General features: G+C 40.0%; 1 protein-coding gene and 1 pseudogene across 3 annotated transcripts in view; both read right to left on the bottom strand.

Annotated features, from left to right (window-relative positions):
* The window catches only part of LOC134358506 (protein downstream neighbor of Son-like), a 44,706-nt gene extending 20,491 nt beyond the window's left edge, over window positions 1-24,215 (bottom strand). Inside the window, exons 1-4 of one of the 3 annotated variants that reach the window (XM_063070803.1) lie at window positions 23,878-24,215; window positions 12,661-13,133; window positions 4,675-4,866; window positions 169-347 (exon numbers count right to left, since the gene is read on the bottom strand). In XM_063070803.1, coding sequence (XP_062926873.1) covers window positions 169-347; window positions 4,675-4,866; window positions 12,661-13,133; window positions 23,878-24,172 — 1,139 coding nt within the window. In that variant the 5' untranslated portion in view covers window positions 24,173-24,215. The remainder of the gene's footprint in view (window positions 1-168; window positions 348-4,674; window positions 4,867-12,660; window positions 13,134-23,877) is intronic. The other 2 variants (XM_063070813.1, XM_063070820.1) reach the window with 2 other exon arrangements.
* LOC134337710 (sin3 histone deacetylase corepressor complex component SDS3-like) lies at window positions 8,388-10,683 on the bottom strand (annotated as a pseudogene).
* Window positions 24,216-26,053: the final 1,838 nt, after the last annotated feature.

The raw sequence follows: 26,053 nt of genomic DNA, 5'->3' as shown, positions 1-26,053 counted from the left end.
TTTAATTTTCATTAAAATTGTTTCATTATTCCAGAAGAACAAGCATTTCTAAAATCAAACATGACAACATCAAATGACGAGTTCTTTAATTGTTTTCTCACAATGAATATTAGGGTCGTTTATGTCTTTCTTTGCATGTTTTTTTTTGACTGGCTGTTATTGACTTACCAGTCTTTCATGAGAATATTCTGTATCTTGTAATCTGGATTCCACTGTAAAGCATCATCAACTGATACACTGTTAACTCCTATTCTTGGAAAAAGATGCAGCCAGGGCAGCCTTGGGTACATCCAGTATCCCATGCTCTGCTGGAAGATGCATGTTATATTTGGACTATCGTCAGGTTCCTGAATTAGTAAGCAAACAAGTTAAAAGATAAAACTAATAGGCTAAGGTTAAATTGGGGTTGTAGGGTGTCATGGCTTGAAGGTCTGGATGGGTCTACTCCACAGCTAAATAAAGAAATAACAGAGATTAGCTATGGATAACAATAGACCAGTCTAAAATAAATATGCTAGGGCAGTCTCCTTTCATTGTACTAAATTTGTAACATGACAAAACACAACTAAAAATGACCATTTCATCAAACTTTACATGATGTTGCAATGCAGTGAGCAAGTAAGGCAATTTCCCTCTTTCTCAAGAAATCCATCATTTATATATTGGCTTGCTGCAAGGATACAGGATATTTTCCATTACTGTGCAAATTGAATTAACATTAATATTTGTTTCTCCAGAAGCAGGAAACAAAAAGCTGAAAGTCATTCACATTTTTATAAAATATTGTCAGATGTACTGATTTTCATTTTGCATGCAATTTTCATTTAACACTATACAAGTGAGATCTAACAAAATGTCGAACACGTAGGCTTCATTTCAATTTTGCTGGTCAGAAAAGAAGATACGAGATCTCTGTGGGTTATATCCATTGAGGTTTAGAAATTTTCCTTCAGTGTGACACTTTCAACTGAAACCATCATTGTCTAATTCAAAGTAATTCACATGGAGCAAAAAAAATCTACGTTCTGACTTTAGTTAAAAAGAAAAAACAACACATGGTAGGTGAGAGATCTAATTGTCCTGAATTCACAAATTTAGATGAATTCAGTATTGTTTTATTGCAATGAATAAAAGAAATCAGATATTTGGATGTATGACCCAAAATAGTGAAGAATGTCCTGTGCGGGCTTGCCACAGTACAAAATACTGTAGCTATTGAAGAACTTCATTAAAGGAAAGAGAGGCAAGGAGCATTAGATATTGAAATGTAATTATGTATTCTTTTATATCCTGATTTTAAATAAAAGAAATTAAATGGAATTATTTTAGAAATCAGAAAGTAACACTTTAGAACATGGTAAGCCTATCAATCTTTTTCAGAGCAAGTAATTTTTATGCTTTTAATTGGCCAGCAAGGGCACAATTCTTTCTTTGCAATGTAAAGATTTTTATAATTTTTTTTTATCTTCCTGGAGACCACCACCCACAGACTGACTTTAGTGCCAAGGATAATGCTTCCCATTTTGGCCATTCAGGTTTCTGACAAGGCCTTGGAGTAAATTACCCCAGGGGTCGCTCTACAAGGATGTCAACTGCACAACTCTCACTTGGAGTTGAAATTAGATTGCTTCATTGATCTCCTTCAGCAATGAGATAAAACAAGGCTTTCAGAAGCTTGATTGAGGAACCGTACAGCAAACCTGTTCCTGATCTTTCAGCAGGCTATACTAGCTAAATCATAGATAAGGAAATCTTGCCTTCCTTTCACAAATGGATAGGAAAATGGACTGGTGGCTGATCATCTCCTCTCTGTAGACTGAGTCAAATAATTTCAGTCAAATAAAACAATATCACAAGGACCCACTCTCCTAACCTGTGGTTTTTGAAACTATCAGTGCAATTTTCCAGATGAATGATGTTACTTTAACAAAAAGCAGGCAATGAGTTTTGCTAGTTCAATCTGAAATGGCATTTGATCAGCAATAGTCTATTTAGGTTTATGCTTAATGTGCATTCCTTGTGACCTGGACAAGGAAATATTTTGATATAAATCATAAAAATCCTTCCCATGGAAAAACAATAAATCATTTATAGACGAGGTAACTGCAGGAATAAAAACCCTTGATACCTGAAATTTAGTGACGAACGTGACAAAAAGGAAAGACTCAATTTTATTATAAACTCAAGGAACCAATCAATAACCTTTCCCTAGAGTTTCGGTTTAAGTATCTTTCTTTTCTGATCTTTCATAGTCCAATGTCTGATTGATAGCATCACATTGCTGAATTCCAAATGAGGCCATTTCTCATCCCAAGTCAACTCAAATCAAAGCTGGCATTAATTTGCAAAAGTTTCTATGAGCCATACCAAAAAAAAGTCATAAATTCTGCTCTTTTTTTTACACTGGGAAAAGCATTCAAAATTTGATGCAACACTGCTGGCTAAGAGGTCTGTCACTTTCAGAGCAATCAAAGTGATAAATGGAAACCTTCACAATGAAGCAGACTAGTAGACTTAAAATGACACCCATTGCTCAGAATATTAATTCTTCTTTCAATAAGTGGAATCGAGTCTCACTCCAGTGACTTGAGCACAAGATCCACGCTGATATTCTAATGCAGTGCAGTCTGATCTGCAGAAGTGCTTTAGAGGAACGTGGAGTTTCCTTGAAAATATTTCTATCCCCTAATCAATCTCACACAAAAATTTCCCATAGATGGAACACCAAATATGTCATCACGTCTCCCCATCTCAAACAGAGGATGCAATTTAATTAACAAAGCGCTATGAGATATTGGAGCATTGAAAGGCATTAGAGAAACGTAAGTCTTCCTTTAAAGGCCAATCAACTCCAGGCAATGTTTTTAAAAGTATATTCCTATCAGCATACAAAATAGAGCTAGTAATATTATATCTCAATTACATTTCAGAAGGGTATTTGTATTTCTAAAGATGAAAGAAACTTGAACATTAATCACAAAATCTTGCAGTATAGTTACTTCCATGCCAACTATCAAGTAACCCACCTGTCCAATTACATTTTTGCCTTTATACCTTCACCACTCCACCATCACCCCTTCATTCCAATTAACCTATTAACCAGAAACCAAAAGCAACCAGGGAAACCCCAAAGAGAGACAGGGAGAATGTGAAAACTCCCCAGACTGACCCCAAGGCCAGGATCAAAACGCTGGCCTCTTTAGCTTAAGGGTAGCAGTGGTAACTGCTACATCACTGCAAACAGAACAATTTCCTTTCAGAATACAATAGGTTAATTTTATTGAATAGAATTAGAACAAAGTTAATAACTCTACCTGCACAACCTCCACCACCACTCCTCAGACACTTAGTCACAGTTCTAAAATGTGATCCTGGTGGTCCAAATGACTTACAGTTGGTAGATTCTGAATGACCGATTGATTCAAAAGGTTTCCTGATTAAAAGGCATTTCAAATTCAAGAGCTCACAACAAAATGTACTTCTTATTCTTTGTAGTGCTCTTTCCTTATCTTAGTTTCAGGTTATTTATTTATTTATTTAGCAGTGTAGAGTGGAGTAGCCCCCTCTGGTCCTTCAAGCCACACTGCCCCAGCAATCCCACACCCCTGATCAACTCTAACCTAATCACAGGACAATTTACAATGACCAATTAACCTACCTGGTACATCTTTGGACTGCGGGTGCAAACTGGAGCAGTTGGGGATAACCCACGCATTCCACGGGAAGGACGTACAGAGACTCCTTACAGAACGCTGCCAGAATTGAACTTCGAACTCCGCAACGCCCTGGCCTGTAATAGCATTGCACTAATCGCTATGCTACCATGGAAACCATAACATGCATACGTTTTCCTTATAATGTATATTTTCCTAGTAATAGGATTAAGCATTTGTTGGTTAGGTTATTCTAAACAACGAACTTCCTTTTTGGAATGCAATTTTTATGCAAATATGTACTCATTAAATAATACTCATACAAACACAATTATTGATACAGGTTGACCACCTCGAATCCAGTAATCGGTAATCCGGTTCCAACGCTGGTTTGGACATTATTTTCACCAGTGTGATTTGAAATTTCCTGTGTTGCCGTGCTGACCCATCGCCACTGTTTTGGTGGCGCCATTAGCAGAATCAGCTGTCGGCACAGTCTTTAAAAGAAGCAAGTCATTCCTCTGTGTTATTCTGCATTAATTTTTACAACCTGTTCTTTTCTAGCCCCAGTCACATCTTCGTTGAATAAAGGAAGAGCTTCTCGTGGTATAAAGTGCAAACACCATACATTATCTCCACAGTGGTATGTCTGTGAAAAGTATATGTGACTCGTAGAACATTGGCTCTTCCACAGTTAATGAAAGAAAGAAACAAAAAGAAAAGTTGCTCAGGCTCTTTGCTGACAGCGAATCAAAAAAGATGTGTACAAGGAAAGCAATGAAAGATGGAAGATGTTCACAACTAGATGAAATTCTAATGTGGAAAGACATTAATATATACTGTACATTTGAGGGAGTAGACAATTCAACAGACAGGAATAGAAAGGATTTTGCTCATTGCTACTATTGGCAAAATGCCTTATTGCAATACTTAATAACTAAATAGCTTGGAAACGACGTGAGCAGATTATTTCAATTCAGCCCATAATGAATAATCCATTTTTATTTATAAATCATCTCACCTGTTTAATGTGAACTTTATCAGGTTTTATTGCAGTTTCATTAATGGATCCCACATTTGGTAACAATTGGTTGCATACTTTTGCCCAGGATATAGGAGTAGGTGAGGTAATGAGGATCCTCGTCTTTATACTCCAGTCAGTGTAGCAGTCTGAGTAAACAATGGGCTGCTCTTCACTACATTCACCAGACGCCTAAGAGAGTAACGTTTTAAAAATTAATCCAATCAACAAGTATGGACATTTAGTACAAATAGTACAGACACTTAATGCACTACCAACTTATTCCTGGGAATGTTTTACTTGCAGTTTCTGATGACAGGCAGTTGTATATTTGCATAGAACTATATTTTTATGTCTATTCAAATGATTCTGAAAATAATGCCCTGAACATTTCCAGTAATGAGTAAAAGGATCAATAGGTTGATAGCTATCACTTTTATTTATTTTACTTTTATTTATTGAACGAGTATTTTGCATCAGTCATCACTGAGGAAGACATCAGCAGTATACCGGACACTCAAGGGTGGCAGGGAAGAGAAGTGTGCGCAGTCACAATTACGACAGAGAAAGTACTCAGGAAGCTGTCTATATGTAGATAAGTCCCCTGGACCAGATGGAATACACCCTCGTGTTCTGAAGGAAGTAGCTGTGGAGATTGCGGAGGCATTAGCAATGATCTTTCAAAAGTCAATAGATTCTGGCATGGTTCCGGAGGACTGGAAGATTGCAAATGTCACTCCGCTATTTAAGAAGGGGGCAAGGAAGCAAAAAGGAAATTATAGACCTGTTAGCTTGACATCGGTGGTTGGGAAGTTGTTGGGAGTCGATTGTCAAGGATGAGGTTACGGAGTACCTGGAGGCACATGACAAGATAGGCAGAACTCAGCATGGATTCCTTAAAGGAAAATCCTGCCTGACAAACCAATTACAATTTTTTGAGGAAATTACAAGCAGGCTAGACAAGGGAGATGCAGTGGATGTTGTATATTTGGATTTTCAGAAGGCCTTTGACAAGATGCCACACATGAGGCTACTTAACAAGATAAGAGCCCATGGAATTACGGGAAAGTTACATACGTGGATAGGGCATTGGCTGATTGGCAGGAAACAGAGAGTGGGAATAAAGGGATCCTATTCTGGTTGGCTGCTGGTTACCAGTAGTGTTCCACAGGGGTCCGTGTTGGGGCCACTTCTTTTTACGTTGTACATGAACCATTTGGATTATGGAATAGATGGCTTTGTGGCTAAGTTTGCTGATGATACGAAGATAGATGGAGGGGCCGGTAGTGCTGAGGAAACAGAGAGTCTGCAGAGAGACTTGGATAGATTGGAAGAATAGGCAAAGAAGTGGCAAATGAAATACAATGTTGGAAAGTATATGGTTATGCACTTTGGCAGAAGAAATAAAGAGGCAAACTATTATTTAAATGGGGAAAGAATTCAAAGTTCTGAGATGCAACGGGACTTGGGAGTCCTCATACAGGATACCCTTAAAGTTAACCTCCAGGTTGAGTCAGTAGTGAAGAAGGTGAATGCAATGTTGGCATTCATTTCTAGAGGAATAGAGTATAGGAGCAGGGATGTGATGTTGAGGCTCTATAAGGCGCTGGTGAGACCTCACTTGGAGTACTGTGGGCAGTTTTGGTCTCCTTATTTAAGATAGGATGTGCTGACATTGGAGAGGGTTCAAAGAAGATTCACTAGAATGATTCCAGGAATGAGAGGGTTAATGTATGAGGAACGTTTGTCCACTCTTGGACTGTATTCCTTGGAGTTTAGAAGAATGAGGGGAGACCTCATAGAAACATTTCGAATGTTGAAAGGCATGGACAGAGTGGATGTGGCAAAGTTGTTTCCCATAATGGGGGAGTCTAGTATGAGAGGGCATGACTTAAGGATTGAAGGGTGCCCATTCAGAACAGAGATGTGAAGAAATTTTTTTAGCCAGAGGGTGGTGAATCTGTGGAATTTGTTGCCACGGGCGGCAGTGGAGGCCAAGGCATTGGGTGCATTTAAGGCAGAGATTGACAGGTATCTGAGTAGCCAGGGCATCAAAGATTATGGTGAGAAGGCGGGGGAGTGGGACTAAATGGGAGAATGGATCAGCTCATGATAAAATGGCAGAGCAGACTCGATGGGCCAAATAGCCAACTTCTGCTCCTTTGTCTTATGGTCTTATATGCCTTGGACTCGGCTCTTCCAGCCCTTCGAGCCGTGCCGCCAAGCAATCACTGATTTAACCCTAGCCTAATCACGGGACAATTTACAATGACCAATTAACCTCCCAATCAGTCGGTCTTTGGACTGTGGGAGGAAACCAGAGCACCCGGAGGAAACTCACGCAGTCATGGGGAGACTGTACAAACCTTACGGACAATGGCTGGAATCTTCTGGTGTTAACATCAGCTAAACTTGTTGGATAGTCTCGAACAAATAAACACCAATAGAGAAATAATGAAGATCACCTAATAAGGTTAAAGGAAAACAACCAAGGAATCCTCACTTCCCATTTTTTGTGCTTATTCACGAATTCAGAGAGCATTCCATTGGCTTTCAGATATACTGACTTTCCCAAACACAGCAACATAAATGTTGTAGAAGATTCGGCTGGAACTTACTGTGCCTGGTTGGCTGACTCCCGCCCCACCACTGATGGACTCCAGGATTTCTAGAACTTTGGCACCTTAAAGACATTGTAGTCCCTTGGGTAATACAGCCTCTTTTGAAGTCTGCCAAAAGCCTCTTTATATCCTATCACTGGAACTGAGCAGTAAAGGGTGCTCAAGTACTGTACTCACCCAGCTCCAAACCTTCACTCACAGTGCAAGACGTATCAAGGATGCTGAGCAGGCAAGAGAACTCCCCTCTGAGACTTCAGCTGAGCCAACAAAGGCAGCTACCAGGATACTATTTTATCCCCCCAGAATCACAGGCCTGTGAATCTTTTGGATCGCGGTCTACCATAAAAATATCTGGGTATCAAAATGTTATCTCCTTATCAGGCAATTCACACAGACTATAAAGATGAGCGCGTATCAGATAATAGATGTCCCAGTATCACAGTGGGATGTAAAATCTTCTCATTTATTTTATACGCTGCTCTTCACACTCTCATACATCCCTGGTGTTTGGCATTGTACTTTATAACCTGCAATATTCAGCAGTGTTTTCATGTACCATTGCCATGGAGTGAAATTATCTTCTTTTCTCTGGTGGCCACCAAAAGCAGCCATCAGTAATACCAATCTCAGTATCTCATGCTGACTTTATAGATTATAGTAACTTTCAATTCTCTCTCTTAATGCAGCAAGCCTCAATACAGTGATAAATATTATTAAATTAAGCAGGGAATACAAAGAAGTAAAGTTAATTCCAACAATTTTCAGTCCCTATCAAGAGATCAGCCCCAGTGAATTCTTCAGGCAAATAGGGATTCACATTTACTGGCTGGAGCTGAGGTTCGGATTCCACTGTTGAACAGCACCATACCTTTAACAAGGGCAGCCAGGTGAATGAAACAGAATTCCATCCCACCCTCTCCTCATATAGTCAATTTTGAAAAGGTAATGGTCAGGCCTGAAGACCGAATTATGTAAATTTCATTAGAATTAAGCACAATTCCATAATGATAGCCACATACAGACAGTACACCTACTATACACACTACTCGTGCACGTGTAGGAGGGACCCTTTGATATGATAACTCAATAACATCAAGCTTCTGCACCTACGTATATATCAAAGTGTTTCACTCTGATTACATTTTCCACATAATTTGGATTTATATGGCACCTTTAACACAAAAAGTGTTCCAAGGTGCATCAGAAAAACCAAAAGAATCTCATTGCCATCTCGCTTCAGAGAAGAACGGCCATCAGCAAGTTACTCAGCCTCCTATGCTCTCTGCATCTCTTCTTTCCATTCTGAGTTTTCTGTTAGAATGGGGACTGCAAGCATTTGTAAAATGTGTTTCTTTTCCCCCATGACGAATGAAACAGTTTTCAATCCAGGAAATCCTTAAATTAGCTGTGAATTAGCTCCTGTTATCTTCTGATCATTCTCACAGAACCAGTCTCAACTCTTCTTGAAAGAGAAGCCAAATGTCTCTTCGCAGGAACTAGTTTTGGCAGAACTCAAGGCAGCCTAAAGCTATGGACACTTTGTGGCACTTGTAGGCTAGAAGTTGACACGTTGTCTGTGAGGCACTGGCTGAGAGGAGCTACTTCTGTAGTAAGGTCCTTGAAAACTTTGGCACCATCTTCTTGCAGCTTTCGTTCTGTATTGTCCAGGGGCCAGATTGATGAAGTGGATTTCACACCACAAGGAATATAGAAATAATACCAGGAATGCTACTCAGCAAAACCTTCCAAATTCAGAAACAGATTCTGGTTTATTATCACCAGCATGTGACGTGAAATTTGTTAACTTAGCAGCAGCAGCAGTTCAATGTGTTGTGTACGTGGCCTGGTTACACAACAATGCTATTAATAAAAATGCTGGAGACAGGAGCTAAGGTTCATGGTTCTTTACTGGCAGAAACCGAACTCGGCACACACGTACAGATCAATACGCGCCTAATAGCACATGCTCAATACGTGCCTAATAGCGCATGCAACGACGTGTCCCTACAACATAAAGTAGTCCCTTATTATACTGTAGGCCATACAGTACACTCCTCCCCTTTTATTTTAGTAGTGTATCAACTGTTTCTTTTTTACTGGGTCACTATAGTAAACAAATATGTCTACCCTTAACATACCAATGCCTATCATTTGTTTACTTAGTAACTTAATAATATCAAATCATAACAAAGTAACATAATAATATCAAATTATAACAAAGTAATGTAATAATATCAAATTATAACAAGCATTTTTTTTCAAAAAACTTTTGGTGTAAGACCCATTTATGACTCAAGTCTTGGGGGGGTGGGGGGTAGTCTTCTCTGCCTCTCCGGGTAACGTCTGTCAATAAACTTGTTTGTTTTAATACAGATTTCCATATAAAAGTCATGAAAAGTTGACCTCTGAGCATAGGGAGTTAAGAAGATGTGTGCCTCCAACTTGCTAAGAGTTCTAGGCAGCAGATCGCCTCCGTATAATGAAGACTCCATTGTGCAGCTGTCCTAGATATATACGCATCTTTCTATTATCACTTGTCTTCCTTACCCATATCTCATTTGTTCCATTTGAGCTAATTACACAGCCAATCTTCGTATTCTCCTTAGATTCCAAATAGATAGCCTGAACTTTATGATTCCATCTCTTATGATAACATGACTTCCCATCTTCTATTCATGCATCATATTTTTGTGCTGGTGATTCAGCAGGAGTGCTGGCAAGATGCTCAGGAGAAGACGGAGATGCTGATCTTTTCAGAGATTTAAGCTTATTCAGAGTTCGCAGATCTTCCATTATCTGTTCATCTGGTTACAAGTAATTTAACTGCGAAGGTGCAGGTTTTCGTCTTTTGTCTGTAATTGGAACAGGGTCATTAGGTCTCCTCCTTAGTTTCCTAGTCATTATTGGCTTTACCTCCATAGAATCTCCTGTGAGTTCCATTGTTAGCCTCTCATTCTCAATCATCTTTTTCTTTTCTTCCAACTCAATCATTTTATCTTTAAATTCCTTCACTGCAGCTTTCTTCTCTCTAATATAATTCCTTTCCACTTGTTCTGTCTCCAGTTGCAGAAAAAGCTCTGCATTTCATATGCTTTCCTTGTATTGTTGATATAGTTTCTTCATCCTTTTCTGATACTCCTGCGAAGTGCCGTTCTGTAACTGTTGTAGCTGTCTTTTGAGAGTTGTCAATTTCTTCTGGTACATCTGCTCTTTTACTTCCAGGTAGTCTTCATCATCCTGCTTATTGGCAATATCTGTCCCTTGCATCCTCCGTATCTTCATCCAAGTCACAGCCATGGATACTGCGTTCATCCTCATCGTCGACGCTGTCTAGCTCCTCCTCCTTGTTGTAATAGTTGACAATGGGTGAGAGGAGAGCTGCGGACATCTTCCCTGCTGAGCTGCCCTCCTTCATTGACACATCTAGTGCCTTGATGGTGTGCCAATCCGACTGGATTTTCCTGAGCCATTCACGTCCCAGCAACAGTGGTCCTCCATTTTTCAGTACATAGAGGTTCAGTTGCTGTATTTTATCTCTGTAGGTCACTGTCACTTTAATTTTGCCTTCGGGACACACTTTCTGTCCTGTATAAATTTTTAGTAGAAGTTTCGTTCATTTCAGAGGTATGTGCGAAAACAGTTATTTGTAGTCGTGTACAGAGATCACTGTTAAAGCTGACCCTGTGCCCAAATCCATTTTCAGTCTCACGCCTGCCACTTGTGGAATGATCCATATTACTCTTCGATCATCTGTCTCTTTCATGCTGTGAGGTTGCCGACAAGACAATTCACTTTCATTGGAGTTGTTTTCATCAGAACTGCCTTCTTTCATTTTGTGTACCTTGGTGTATTTTCCTTTCTATGATTTCTTGTTTCTCTGTATTTTGCCCTTTTTCTGCTATTAACTAGCTTTGCATACTCTGCCAATGTGGCCCTGTTTGCCACAGTTTCTGCATTCTTTGTCTTTAAACCAAGTCATCTGGGTCATGTGACCTGATCCCACAACGGTAACGTTTCTTTTCTTCATTCCTGTTCAGTGACATTTTATTTGTGGCATATTCCAGAGATTTTTGTTGCATCTCGGAAGCACCCCGTGCTGCTGTTTCCGTTGATATTCCAATGTTTAGCGTTTTCTCGAATGTAAGGTCTCTTTCACACAGAAGCTTCTTCCGTGTGGTTTCACAGTGCATGCCACACACTAACCTGTCTCTCAATGCGTCCGATAGACCAGCTCCAAACTGACAATGTTCTGATAAATTGCGCAATTCAGAACAACATTCAGAAATGCTTTCGTTTTTGCTCTGATTCCGATTGTGAAACTTAAATCTTTCAGCAGTGACCAGTGGTTTGGGGTTTAAATGCTGTTGGAGATTGTCTACCATTTTCCTGAACATTTTGTCAGCTGGCTTTTCAGGTGTTAACAAGCTCCGTAGCAGGCCGTATGTTTTTGCTCCCATAATACTGAGTAAGACGCTGGCTTTCTTTTCATCCTTAACACCGTTAGCCTCACAATATAACTCCACTCTTTCAATGTAAGTTGCCCAGTCTTCAATGCTGTAATGGTTCCAATCATCGCCATCTTTGTTATGTTAATTTTGCCCCATTTTCCCCTTGTTTTCTTTTTCTTTGACTCGCGTGTCCTTTTTGCTAGCACCACGAGTGCACTCCGTCTAGATGTGTGTGTGTCGCTCCTTTTTATCTCCCTTTTTCGGCAGGCAGACCTGGGGGTCTGACACAAGACCCGAATTATAAGGAAATATTGAATAGGTTAGAACTTTATTCCTTGGAACCTAGAAGATTGAGGGGAGATTTGATAGAGGTATTCAAAATCCTGAGGGGTACAGATAGGATAAACATAAGCAGGCTTTTTCCACTGAGGTTGGGTGGGACTACAACTAGAGGTCGTGGGTTAAGGGCGAAAGGAGCAAAGTTTAAGGGGAACCAGAGGGGAAACTTCTTCTTTAGTCAGAGGGTCGTAAGAGTGTGGAATGAGCTACCAGCACAAGTGGTGCACGCAAACTCAATTTCAAGGTTTAAGAGAAGTTCGGATAGGTATATGGATGGGAAGGGTATGGAGGGCTATGGTCCTGGTGTAGGTCAATGGGAGTTGCAATGGACTAGATGGACCGAAGAGCTTGTTTCGTACTTTTCTATGACTCCAGAACTCTATAAAATAAAGGCTACACATGTTCAATATACAAAACTTGCAATTATTAGGACATCATATTGAACCATTTGCATCAGAAAAAAAATTAAACACCAAATTCATGTCTAAATGTAGCAAGATAATAAGAAATATATTATACTAAAGCAAACATATAATTCACTTCACAACGCCAACTATATTTGTAAATTCCAAGCTTACTTTAATCTGGAGCCATGGAGATGTAGAACAAAGTGGAATCTGAGTGCAACATTTGGGTTCGCTTTCTTTAAATCTCTTCAACTCGCCGCTAATCTGATTATATTCTTCCTGTAGATAACGATGTTCATCTTTTAAATCAGCAATCTCGGTATTCAGCTTTTCATTGATTTGCTGCAATGCCTCACACACGGAGGTCATTTGAACATCTTCACAGCCAGAATTAACTTTGAAGATATCCAATAGAGTCTGTGCAGCTTCAAAACGTGCTTTTTCATCTTCACCCTCCTGATGATTCAATGATAAAGACGCTACAACTGATCCTTCCTTCTGGACCGTAGGAACAGCAAAAGGTACTTTGATTCTTTTTGGAAGATCCTTGTGTTGTGTCTGGCCATACTTTTGCTTTGCCTTCTTGTGAAATGCCAAGACGTTCTGGGAGTAATGAAAGTGGTTCCCACCATTTATAGGCCGACCTAAACAAAAATAAGAAAAATTGTTGATTTTAAAGGGAATTTAAGGGGCAAGTTTTTCCACACTGAGGATTTTGGCTCTATGGAACGAGAACCTAGAACAGGTGGTAGAGATTATAACATTTAAAAGACATTTGGACAGGTATATAGATTGGATACGGTTAGAGAAATGGACCAAATGGATGCAAGTGGGATTTTATAGTTTTCGCTTGCTCGAGGTTGTGAAACTATTTAACATCATAATGATGGGAAAAGAAGAAATGGTAGTATGACCAGGATATATTAAAATATTTTATCCGTCCCTGAAAATATTTTGATACTTTGCATTCCTTTGTTCAATCTGATCAACATTCCTACTATGATCTGTACTCCTGGAAGATGAAGTTGATTTCCACAGAGCAACATGTACTTTCTTCCAAGGACTTCAACCAGCACACATTTCACCCATACATTCAAACAGCAGTCAAAGTTGTAATTACACCCAAGACGTAATAGACACTATTGCAGGGCCTTAGACAATAGGCAAACATGAAGCATCATTAAATTAATGTCAAAAAGGACAATATGGTATTTAGTTAATGTATATTGTAATTAAATTCCATATCTAATCTACAAGAATACAAGTGCATTGACAGTGTCAACTATCTATAATCTGAATTTGCTGTGGAAATAAACAGATATTTCAATTCATATTCAGATGAGCCCAGTTACTTATTGCTGTCTCCATAATTTATCACAAGAGAAGATCCCCTCAGTAATAATGGCACAAACCTATTCTGTGGAGTAACTGGATAAATAAATGGAAAGCAAATTATTAACTCATTTGTGGCTATGCAGTGATGATAACTGCTTCACCAAATATTGGAAATTATAGAATCTAACACATATTTATTCATAGGCAAACATATAAAACACTGATTTTTGTGACATTAGTTTCAAGAGCAATTCAAAATGATTATACAGCAGCAAATACAACAGAAATGCATTTTTATTAAATAACAGTCTAGACTTTCATCCACACAAACTAGCTAGTTGTCCGCAATCTAAGTTAATGGCACCATCCTAACTGTTATTGCTGATTATTGTAGTGGGCATTCCTATTTACCTCAAGGTCTAATGAATTGTATCAAAATCTTTTTGCTATCTTTGGCTCAAATTTATGCTTCTGTCTAAAACTAAAAGTGCTGTAAGCTCTATTGTAATAGCAACCCCAGTTGAGGACTAGACCATAAAGATTTCAGTGTGATCCAGCATTATTCATGAAATACCAAAAGTTAGTGAGCAGGTACACCATGAGTAACTTATGCCGAGGGAAATGGTAACCAAAATATCAGCCTCTGAATACATATGGAACAGACAGCATGCGATCTGGTGATACGTGGAGCACAAAATTACTATCCTATTCTTGTCAAATTTTTTTTCAATACTTTTTTTTTTCATGGCAATAAAGAGTAAAAGAAAAGCCCAATATGGGGCAAGAACTAGCATACATGATCTGTCCTTACACTTAAAGAGTTAGTCCATATTACAGTATAGGGTGTTAGCACAAAGATTGGTTGCTGATTTAAAACATTCGGAGATCGTGAGTTTCAGCATTGATCATAGGAGTGGAACACAGTCTCAGAGGGACAGTTACATTTAAATTCTGAAAATACAGTATTTGGGTGCCACAGAATATCCTGAAATAAGAGTTCGCCATATCTTAAGAAATGCAGCATTAAACAGAAAAGGACAAAAGGATGTCATTAACAACACAACTACAACATATGATGGGAAGATGTTAACATCTGATTATACTATTTTGCTTTCTGCTTCTTATTCTTACCCTCTTCCTTTCCAATCCTGATGAAGGGTCTCAGGCACAAACATTGACTGTTTATTCCCATCTGTAGATGCTACCTAACTTCCTGAGTAGTTGTATGTTTTGCTCAAGGTTGAGTATCTGTGGAATCTCTTGTGATTATGATTTTCATACACTTTATATTTGGTTATATTTGATGCAAAAGAATTTTTGAAGGATTCTAGAGACCTTTGCCCTAATTCATAAGAAATAGAAGTGGCCCTTCAAGCTTGCTGTCATTGAATAAACCTGTGACTGATATGATTTTGGCTTTAATTCTGCTCTCTTCCCCAATCCTCATAACTCTCAATTCCTCAATAGAGCAAAAAATGCTGCCCTCAACTTTAAAAATATTCAGTGATTTTGCCTCCACATCTTGTTTTGTGAGAAATCCCAACAATTCACAACTTCTCATCTTAAGTGGGAAACCTCATCCTAAAATCAAGCCTCCAAGTTTAAGACCTCCCACAAGTGGAGATATCTTCTCAACAGCCACATGTAAAACCCCCTCAGAATCTTGTACAGAAATTGGTAAATTGGTTTATTATTGCCGCAAAATACCGCCAGAGTCTGTGATCTTCAGCTGCACTCAAACTGCAGTTCTTTGCAGCGGTGGGTTCCGGTTCTCAGACCTTGCTGAGCGGCCTAACGTTTTCGATATCTTCAGGAACGACCTAGAAGACGTGTGCCTTCAGAGTGCAGCCCTGCAGATGACCCGACTCCTTGCTGAGGTCGCCGACTGAAACACTGTGGGAGACTGAAACATCAAGACAGCAGAGTGTTCTGCTGTCAAAATAAGCGACATTGCAGATTGTAACATCAAAACAGCAAGTTGTTGGCCTCCCCTCTCTCTGTGGTGGAAGCAATACCGCTCTCTCACTTGTTAGTGAGAGTGAGAGAGCCCGTGAGATGTCAAAATGTTAGGATGGACAGTGGTTTTTGTTGATGGCCTCTAGATTTTTATCTCTTTGGGGGCTTTGCTTTTGCTTGCTCGGTGGGTTGGGGGGGGGCCGATGCTTTTGCTGAGGCAGGTGGGAGGATGGGGAGGGGGAGGATTGATGCTTGCTGCTCCTTCTGCATGGGAAGAGGGAACGCGAGCTTTCAGGTTCTAGTGTTTTTCTGTCATTCGTTCTTTGGGGGTTCTTTCCTGTTTCGTGGACATCTGCGGAGAGTAAGAATTTAAGGTAGTGTACTGTATATATTATCTGATATTAAATTGAGCCATGTATATATTCAGTACATTAACACAGAGGTAGTACGAGGGGAAATAATAGTAATATATCGTTTATTCAGTATATTACAACAAAATCACTGTTTTTCTGGACACCAATCAGCATAGGATCAACCTGGCCAACAACTTATCTTAAGGCAATCACTGTATTCCAGTATTGAACATAGTGAAATTTCTCAGCACTCACACCAATGCAAATTTACCCTAGCATTTGGACTGCACAGTTACAGCAGCCTACGTTCAATTCTGACCTATGACTCTGTCCAAGTGAAGTCTGCAAGTTCTACACGTGCCAGTGAGGCTTCCTTCCACATGCCAAAGCCTTGCAAGTTGGTAGATTAACTGGTCACAGTAAATTGCCCCTGGTGTGTGGGTGAGCAGGCAGAACGGAGGCGAGTTAATGGGAATGTATGCAGGTAACTGATGGTCAGCATATACCAGATGGGCCGAAGGGCCTGTTTCCCTGCTGCATTTCTCTGTGACTCTCAATAAGAAAACCCAAACTGTACATAGTTCTCATTATCCCTGTCCAGCTATAGAAAGGTTCTCTTACCCTTTCCACTCCATTCTCCCTGAAAGAAAGACCGTAAGCCATAGGAGCAGATTTAGGCCATTCAGCCCATCGAGTCTGCTCTGCCATTCATCATGGCTGATCCCAGACCCCACTCAACCCCACACACCTGCCTTCTCGCCATATCCTTTGATGCCCTGAGCAATCGGGAAACTATCAACTTCCGTTTTAAATCTCCCCATGGACTTGTCCTCCACCGCAGTCTGTGGCAGAGCATTCCACAGATTCACTACTCCCTGGGTAAAAGAAAAATTCCTCCTTAACTCTGTTCTAAATGGTCGCCCCTCAATTTTGAGGCTTTGCCCTCGAGTTCTGGATACCCCCACCATGGGTGTCACATACCAGCAGCAATAGATCACAAATTGAGTCAGGGTTTAATGTTAAAACCACTATCTTTATTAGTATCTACTCAAAAAAAAATAAAAGATTAAACAAAATAAACAGAAGTTAACAGTGTTATGTGTGTGTGTTGCTCCCAAACTGTCAAGCTTAGGAACAGTTCTTAAAGTCTTAAGATGGCAAACTAGAAAGGTCCAGTAATCCACGGAATAAATGAAGGGAGAGATTTGTAAATCCACGTTAAAATGTAGAGAGAAGGCGATTACGAAGAATTCCACAGGTTCCACGCTGAGAAAACGAAGTAACAGTTGCCGAAGATCTTATCCGTCAAGTCATTTTGAAATCCACGTAGAAATATCCCAAGGTGACAGTCACAGGATATCCCTTCGCACAAGTGGTTACCACAGAGCACACCCGAATCCAGGGAAGGGTTAACGAAAGTGGTTTCCACAGGATACTCCAACAAAAATCCACGCAAGGATTATAGGAAGTGACAGTCACAAATCCAATGTGCACTGTGTGCAGTTACTCAACCCAGTCCTTTGGGCATGGGAACGTATCAGACTTTACCCATATCGTAGCGAGCTGAAGTCCTGACAGCCCTCTCTTCCTCCCTCTCTCTCCCCACTGAAAGTCCCAGCGGTCCATGGTAGCTTATTATACTGATGTCATAGTCCCGCCTCATACAGGCGTTTCAAAGTGACACTCACAGTAAATGAAACCGTGGTCACGTAACACGGGAAACATCCTCTCCACATCCACCTTATCTAGTCCTTTCAACTTTCAGTAGGTTTCAATGAGATTCCTGCAGGGAAACATCCTCTCCACATCCACCTTATCTAGTCCTTTCAACTTTCAGTAGGTTTCAATGAGATTCCCGCCCCCCACCAACATTCTGCTTGCCTGCATACTTGCTATACCTGTATGCCAACTTGCTGTATATAGGTCATGCTTTTCAGTACATTCACTAGCCTTCCTCCCTCCACTAAAACAATATTCTTAATATTCCATATTATGACAGTTAATTACTTAAGAGTGATGTATTGTTAAGGCGACTATTTTCTTAAAGCCAGGAAGAAAGCAAGGCTGTGGTCTGGATGCTATTAAACCTGCTCTGGCACCATTTTCTCAGGGACTGCAAATAACTAGCAATTTGTAGCTGCTTCACAAATCGATAAAAGGTCATAACCATTATGTTAGAAGATTTTAAAAGTGCCAACAGTCAAAACGAAATGAGTCTGCATTAAAACAGCACATAGCACCTTTTAGAAAAGGCTTGTTGAAGAGACAGTCGGTGGAAAAGAGGCACTTGCTTCATTGAACAAAAAATTGAACACAGGAAAGTTCAAATTGAATATTATATGCTCATAATATAAAATATACATTTTAGCAATTGAAAACTGAATATTATCCTTGCAACAGAAATTGTTAGAAATGTCACAAGATAGTTGTACGAGATGGGTTATATGATAAAAATACAGAATAGTTCACAGCAATGCCCGGATATTTACCTCTACAGGTTTTCTATCCAAATATGAAAATCAGGCCTCCAAGATTATTCAGATACAAATCTGGAGTCCCACAAAGATCCAGTAATTTCTTGGGTGTGAATTTGTCATCTCTAAAAAACTGTTAAGTGGCGAATTTAAGGAATTGCTGGTATCCAGCAACAATCATGCTATCAAATAGTGAAAGCAACTAATAACATGAAAAAAAATCTCAGAAACAAGAGCTGTAAAAAGCACAATTCATTTTGGAATAAATTATTAAACAATTCCTATAGCACATGAGAAAAAGTTTGGAGATCGTGCACAAGATTATATCGGAAATATCATGCAAAGACTTAAATAAATATTTATTTTTTAGCATTGTGAAACTTTGAAATGTTTGCCAATAATATTCTGTGCATGTAAAATTAGAGCTCTCATGCCAAGAGGTGTTTAAACTAATTATGCTACATTAAAATCATCACTTGAAACTCATGCAAAGCAGGACTTCCATCAGAATATCTTTATACATTTAAAAATGTCAATGCTTTGTTCTCATCACTTCCCGATTTCTACATATTATGCTACAGAAACATCACTCCCAGTGGAAGAAAAGCGAACTGCTTCTGGATTACTGCATTTAATTGCCAATGTGTACTTCAGAAACTGCTGCCAGATTTCTTCCGGGACTCGTAATTTCAGGACAGAGATAAAGAGAATTATATTCACCCAGCGGGTACTGAATCGTTGGAACTTTCTACCCAAGAGTGCTATGAACACTCAATCACTAAATATGTTCAAGACTGATAGATTTTGGGATATTAAATGAATGAAGGAATATTTGATTAGCGCAGGAAAGCAAAGATAAAGATTAATCATGCTTACTGAATGCCAGAGGTTGTAAAATGGGCTGAATAGTCATTTTTACTTTAATTTCTTATGTTACATTAAGTGCATACAAAATTATAAAGACAAACTGTACGCTCTTTGTAACTGCTACGGTATATTCAGCGATGTGTTTCCTTTCACTACCTCAATCTATGGCATGATCTATCTGAATGACACTTAAACAAAAAGCCTTTCCACCATATTTCATATATGTAACAATAATAAGCCAATGCGAATTAAAATACATGGAAATAGGCCTCTTAACTGGCTCCACTATTTAATGATCATGACTCATCTAACCTTAACTCTGCACTACTGTCTCCTGACGCTTACTTTTCTTCCTTTTCCTCATCAAGTACCTAGCTATCTTAAAAAAAAATTCAAATACTCTGCTTCCACCAACATTTGAGGACGAGGGTTCCAAGATTCTGCAAAAGGTTTATGCCACAGTCACAGGGCACAAATCAAAGAGCTGCCAACTCCAATAATCCTATTTTTGTTATCCTTACGTGTGGCGTAGCCACTAAGCACAGCAAAACACTTTCTACTGACAGGAGAAGGGACAAAGGTGAGTTACTGGTGCCTTAAAACCAGTTGCTAAGGGCAGATATGGCTCATCAGCCGTGGTTGGCAGCTTATCTATGAAGAGGAAAACTCTGATCTCAAACATCTGCTGCCTTGCATCTGTACCCACTCATGGGCAAGGCTTCAGGAATAAACCCCCAGGAAACATCCAGAGCTGGAGGTCCAAAGGCAGTCCTACGTTGAGTTCAAAGCTGACTGGCAACTCTGGCACACTGCTGGTGCCAAACTATATTGCTGTAAGCTCTTCCTTTGGCTTCATCAGCTGTGTGCAGAAGGGGAGCCTGCTACACGGGCAACAGCTTGCTCTCCATCTCATACTGCCCTGGCTTAGATATCACACAGACAGCTAAGAACCAACGGAGGGCCTCACGTTCCCATCAACTCCCCCTCACCTACACACCAGGGGCAATTTACTGTGGGCAATTAACTAGCAAGTCTTTGGTATCTATAAAACCCACATGGTCACAGCAAGAATATTCAAACACCACACAGACTGCTCAAGGTCAAGACTGCAACTAGGTCACTGGAGCTATGAGACAGCAGCTGTACTAGCTCTGCCAATATGTCACCCATTTATCCGTTTACTTTGAAATATTGACTCCTAATTTTTCCATTCCACATTCACCCTGTCAAAGGGCCTCAAAAGGATCTTCTACATTTATATTTTTTCACATCAAGTCACTTCTCAATCTTCCAAACACCAGTTGTTGCAAGCCTAACCTACCAAACAAGAGAAAAAACAAAACACCAGGCAGGGTATATAACCATATACCAATTACAGCACGGAAACAGGCCATCTCGGCCCTTCTAGTCCGTGCCGAACTCTTACTCTCACCTAGTCCCACCAATAGTATAAACCTAATAACTTTTTTTGTTGCTTTTGATTTCCAGATAGATTAAAATTTGTTCTATAAAACAAAATTCACATTGTGTTCATTCGGAAGAGCACTATTTCGGTTACATTGAAAATAACCGACATGTCCTCACAAGACTGTGCACTCATTCAGGTATTAATATGCTGCTAATAATATCACAGACATTTTTCTCCACAAATGCCAGGTAAATATTACTTTATAATAAAGGAGGCTATTTATTCTTATGGTATCAAGTTGAATTATTGTCATGTGCACAGGCATGTTGAGTTTAACCGCGGAATGATTGTTGGTGCCAGATGGGGTGGCCTGAGTATCTAAGAATCTGCTGATCTCCTGGGACGTTCACACACAACAGTCTCTAGAGTTCAGAGAAAAACAAAATATATACAGTGAACGGCAGTTCTGTGGTTGGGAACGCCTTGTTAATGAGAGGTTAGGGGAGAATGGCCAGGCCAGTTCAAGCTGACAGGAAGGCGACGGTAATTCAAATAACCATGCATTACAACAGTGGTGTGCTGAAGAGCATCTCTAACTGTGCAACATGTTGAACCTCGATGTGGATGACCTCGAGCAGCAGAAGAGCGTGAACATACACTCAGTTGCCACTTTAAGTACAAAATGTACCTAATAAAGTAGCCACTGAGTGTAGATATAGACAGTGGGAAGAGTTTTAAAAAAATCTCACTGACTACTCTCTCCATTTAAAGAGCCTAAAAAAAAATCACGAGCACATTAGTCTTATTACCAGCCCATCAAGTCCAGGCCACCTCACTGCAGAGTAACTCCATCAGATCTAATTGCATTTCCTTTCCCCTGTAGCTGCAGTTTTTCTCTCCCACATTCTCAAGCACCCTTTTTGCCACTAATTTGCATCGCTGGGTTCAGTAGCCAATTGTCAGTGCAGCATTGGGACTTGGAAGGGAAGTGGAGTTCCCGACATAAACCATCATGGTTACAGCGGGAACATAGAAATCACACACATGCACAGCAGCTTGGGTCAGAACTGAACGCGGTCCCTGGAGCTCGGAGGCAGCAGTGCGAACTGCTGCAGTACTGTGCCAGCCAGCATGCTATGATATCACAGGTTATGAAATTATACTACAAATGTAAGGTAGTCTTCACCTCCCACAATGGACTGCTTAAGAAAGTTAACTGAAGTAGTACACGCTTGAAAGTCAACACCTATTGGCAAATCACAATCTTAAACCTCTTATGTTTCTTCCAATAATTTTGGAAAATCAGTATTTCTGTTTTAAATAGGTGTATATTTTCCAGTTCAGACATAATGTTGGGCCAAATTCACAGTGTATCTCTCTAAGAACACACAAATTTGCTTACAGTAGCGCTTTATCACATTAACATGGTTTTTCTCATTCCATCCTCTATGGAGTTATAAGGAATGGAAACAGGCCTTTTGGCCCAATTTTTCCATGCTGACCAAAATGCCTCATCCAAGCTAGTCCCACTTACCAACATTTCGCCCACAACCTTCTAAACCTTCCAGTCCATGTACTTGACCAACTGTTTTTTGAAAGTTGTTATTCTGCCTGCCTCAGCCACTTCCTTGTGCAGCTCATTCCACATTACCCCTCAAGTTCCTATTAAATCTTTCCTCATTCATCTTAAACCTGTGCCCTATAGTCTTTGATTCCATAACTGTGTGCATTCAACCTAACTATGCCCCACGTGATCTTATACACCTCTATGAGATCACCTCTTAGTCTGCCACACTCCAAGGCATAAGATCATAGCCACTCCAAACTCTCTATAACTCAGTACTTCAACACCTGGCACATTCGTGTAAATCTTTACTGCACGAGAGTTTAATAACTTCTTTCCTATATGCAGGGTGACCAAAACTGACCACAATATCCGAGTCGAATCATGTACAACCACACCATGATCTCCCCACTTTTGTACTCAATGCTTGATGTATGAAGGCAAGCAGACCAAAAGCCTTCTTCATCACCTTGTCTACGTCTGACTCCACCTGCAGGGAGCCTAGTACTTCTACTGTTCTGCCAAACTCCCAAGGGCTTTGTTATTCACTGTGAAGACCATACCTGGATTTGACTTCTCAAAATGCAGCATCTCAAACTCACCCAAATAAAACTCCATTTGCCATTTCTCAGCCCATTTACTCAACGTAACAAGATCCTTATAGATTTGATAGCCTTCTTCATTATCCACCAAACTATTTTAGTGTCATAGTCCGAGTACAACACTAAGTAACAGTGATATAAGGAACACCATCGGAAGTGTAATATTAATTTATCCATTTTTAATTTCACCTCAATCTTCATTAAAATGACTAGATCACCGCATTTCAATGCACTGTGCGTTAGGCAGAATATGCAAATATAGCAAAGTCTCATTGGGAGCCTTTATTCCCAGAATGTACCATGGAGGGAGGGACAGCAAAAATTTGCTAAATCTCTTATCAACTCGCTTCTGACATTTTATGCCTGAATTCTAGAAGGTGCGGAAAAATAGAAGATAAAGAAACAAGGGCAGCAGTCACATTCTAACAAATTCTATCAAAAAAGCAGTTTTTATTTTAAATTAAGAGACTATGATGGACGAAACTAAAGCAGAAGCAGCTATATATCGAAACTATTTCGAAAACGGGTCATTAAAACCACAGCACCAACACAAACATACACAACAAAAACCAATCTCGTGACACGTTTACACTACTGAGGAGCTCAGTTTGGACTGCAAACAGACTGCAGCTTAGAAGGCACATTCGAAATCTCCCCGTCTGCGCCAGTAATCCATTTGAGGGCGGATTATATGCAAGACCAACAGATAACACTAATGTCTACATACATAGAAACATGTCAGAAATTTCCATTTTTGAGACACATACAGAACCAAGGATTAAACTTTTGCCTCTGCCGTTTGCAGCTAGGCTGGTATAGGGTGTTGTACCTGATGGCGGGGGCTGGCTGGCCTGCTCCTTCCTGCGGGATCTCTCGGCCTTCACCGGGAAGACTATGGGCACATTGTTCATGTAGGTCTTCTTGCCTCCTGCGAAGTGCGCGTCGCAGACTTTGTGATGGGCTTTGGGCTGCCACACACTGAATTTCCTCTCGTCCAGGCGCGACAGGTTGCGGATCCAGACACCTCGCAATGTCTCGTCTTTGGGGAAGACGTGGAAGGAGAGCTCCTTGTTCTTGAGTGTGTTGTTAAAGCAGCCCGGGACGCAGCAGTAAGTGCCCACCATGGTCGCCGAGGCCGGAGCTGGGGAACTCACATCCCAGCCTACACCGCATCGCCAGCCTGCGTATCACCTCCCCAAGTATCATGGGAGTTGTAGTTCAATATCGACAGAGGCACAAGAGGAGGCCATACAGTCCTTTGAGCCTGTTCCACCATTCATTAACATCAATCTTATTCAGCGCCATCTTCTCGCATATCCTGGTATCTCTTATTTTACTAAATGCCGAGATCTCTGTTTTGAATCATCACAGAAATCTGAGCACGATGCCTGATCCTTACCAGTCTCCTGGGGTCAAGAATTCCAAAGATTCCCCAGCTCAGCTCAGTTAGAAAGGACCTAAAACTCGTGTGTTCTGAACCCTGTACTCCTCAGTCAGGAGAAACATCCTCTCTGCATATAGATTGCTGGAATCATTAATAAATTCGTAGAGTTATAACATACAGAAACAAGCCCTTCAGCCCAACTTGATCATGCTTATCTACACTAATCCCACTTACATGCATTTGGCCCATTCCTCCAAACTTTTCATGTCTATATACCCGTCCAAGTGTCTTTTAAATGTTATAACCGTACCAGCCTCTACCAGCTCTTCTAGGCTCTCATTCCATATACTGTGTGGAATAACTTAACCTTAAATTCCCTTTAAAACTTTTCTTTATCATCTTAAACATATGCCCTGTGGTTTTAGACACCCCTCCCAGATAAAAGACAGTGACTATATAGCCTACCTGTGTTGCTCATGCTCATGACCTCTATGGTCACTCCTCAGTCTCCTTCGCTCCAAGAAAAACAGTCCTACCTTTTTCAATATCTCTTTCTAACTCAAGTCCTCTAAGTCCATGCAACATTCCTGTGTACCTTTTCTGTACACTTTCTAGCTTAAACACATCCTTCCTAAAGTATGGTGACCAGAACTGCATAAAATACTCCAAATATGACTTAGTGCTTTGTACAATGTAACACATCATCCCAACTCCTATTCTCAATGCCTCAGCCGAAGAAGGCAAATAATTTTGTATACCTTAATGTGGGCTTCTTTCATACTCACAATCTATTCAATTTCTCCTCATCCAGCAAATTTGATGTCCCTGGCACTAATGTTGTGACTTATTATTCCACTTCCCTCAGGGCAAGTATATACTTTGGCCACGAGACCAAGACTATCCACTACAGTCCAGATGCAGTTACACCAATTGTGATATTCATACCCTTTCATAATGGAGATGACCCCAGTGTTACAGCCATTTGGCCTTGCAGAATCACCCCTACAAAATTCACAAGTTACTGTTCAATAATTTGAGATATGGAATAAAATTTGTTCTTACAGAACTCATGAGAAAATAAAGTACGTAAATAAAGACATTTTTTTCAACTCATGTTTCTTGACACATGCACAAATGATGCAGCTTTGCGTTACAAGAAATTGTGATATGGACTGTTTTCTAGGAATGCTACACCCACCCTACTCCCACTGTCCATAACTTGGGACATCTATAAAGGCTAACTTACAATTTGTTTTCTTAATTGCTTGTTATGTCTGCATTTTGGTCTTCAGTGAGTTGTGTAGATGCACACCAAGGTCAATTCAAATATCGACATGACCCAATTAGTTACCATTTAATTTTTTCTTTGCATTTTCTGTTGTGTTTACCAAAGTGAATGGTCTCTCATTTTCTATATTATAAACCATATGCCATATATTCAACCTTACACTCACATTCCCCGTACACCTCAAAATCTTTTTGTATCCTTTTTTATACTTACAATCTCACTTGGGTTAGTGAGTCAAACAACTTGAGAATATGATAAATGCTGCAACTAGCCACAATATTGATGTAGATTATGAAATATTAGGGCTTATGCGTTGATATTGCTTGGTATCAT

Source organism: Mobula hypostoma, chromosome 2 (genome assembly GCF_963921235.1).
Source record: "Mobula hypostoma chromosome 2, sMobHyp1.1, whole genome shotgun sequence".
In the NCBI taxonomy this organism is placed as follows: Eukaryota; Metazoa; Chordata; class Chondrichthyes; order Myliobatiformes; family Myliobatidae; genus Mobula; species Mobula hypostoma.
The sequence above is the reverse complement of the archived record's forward strand: the minus strand, read 5'-3'. Positions and strand labels throughout refer to the sequence as shown.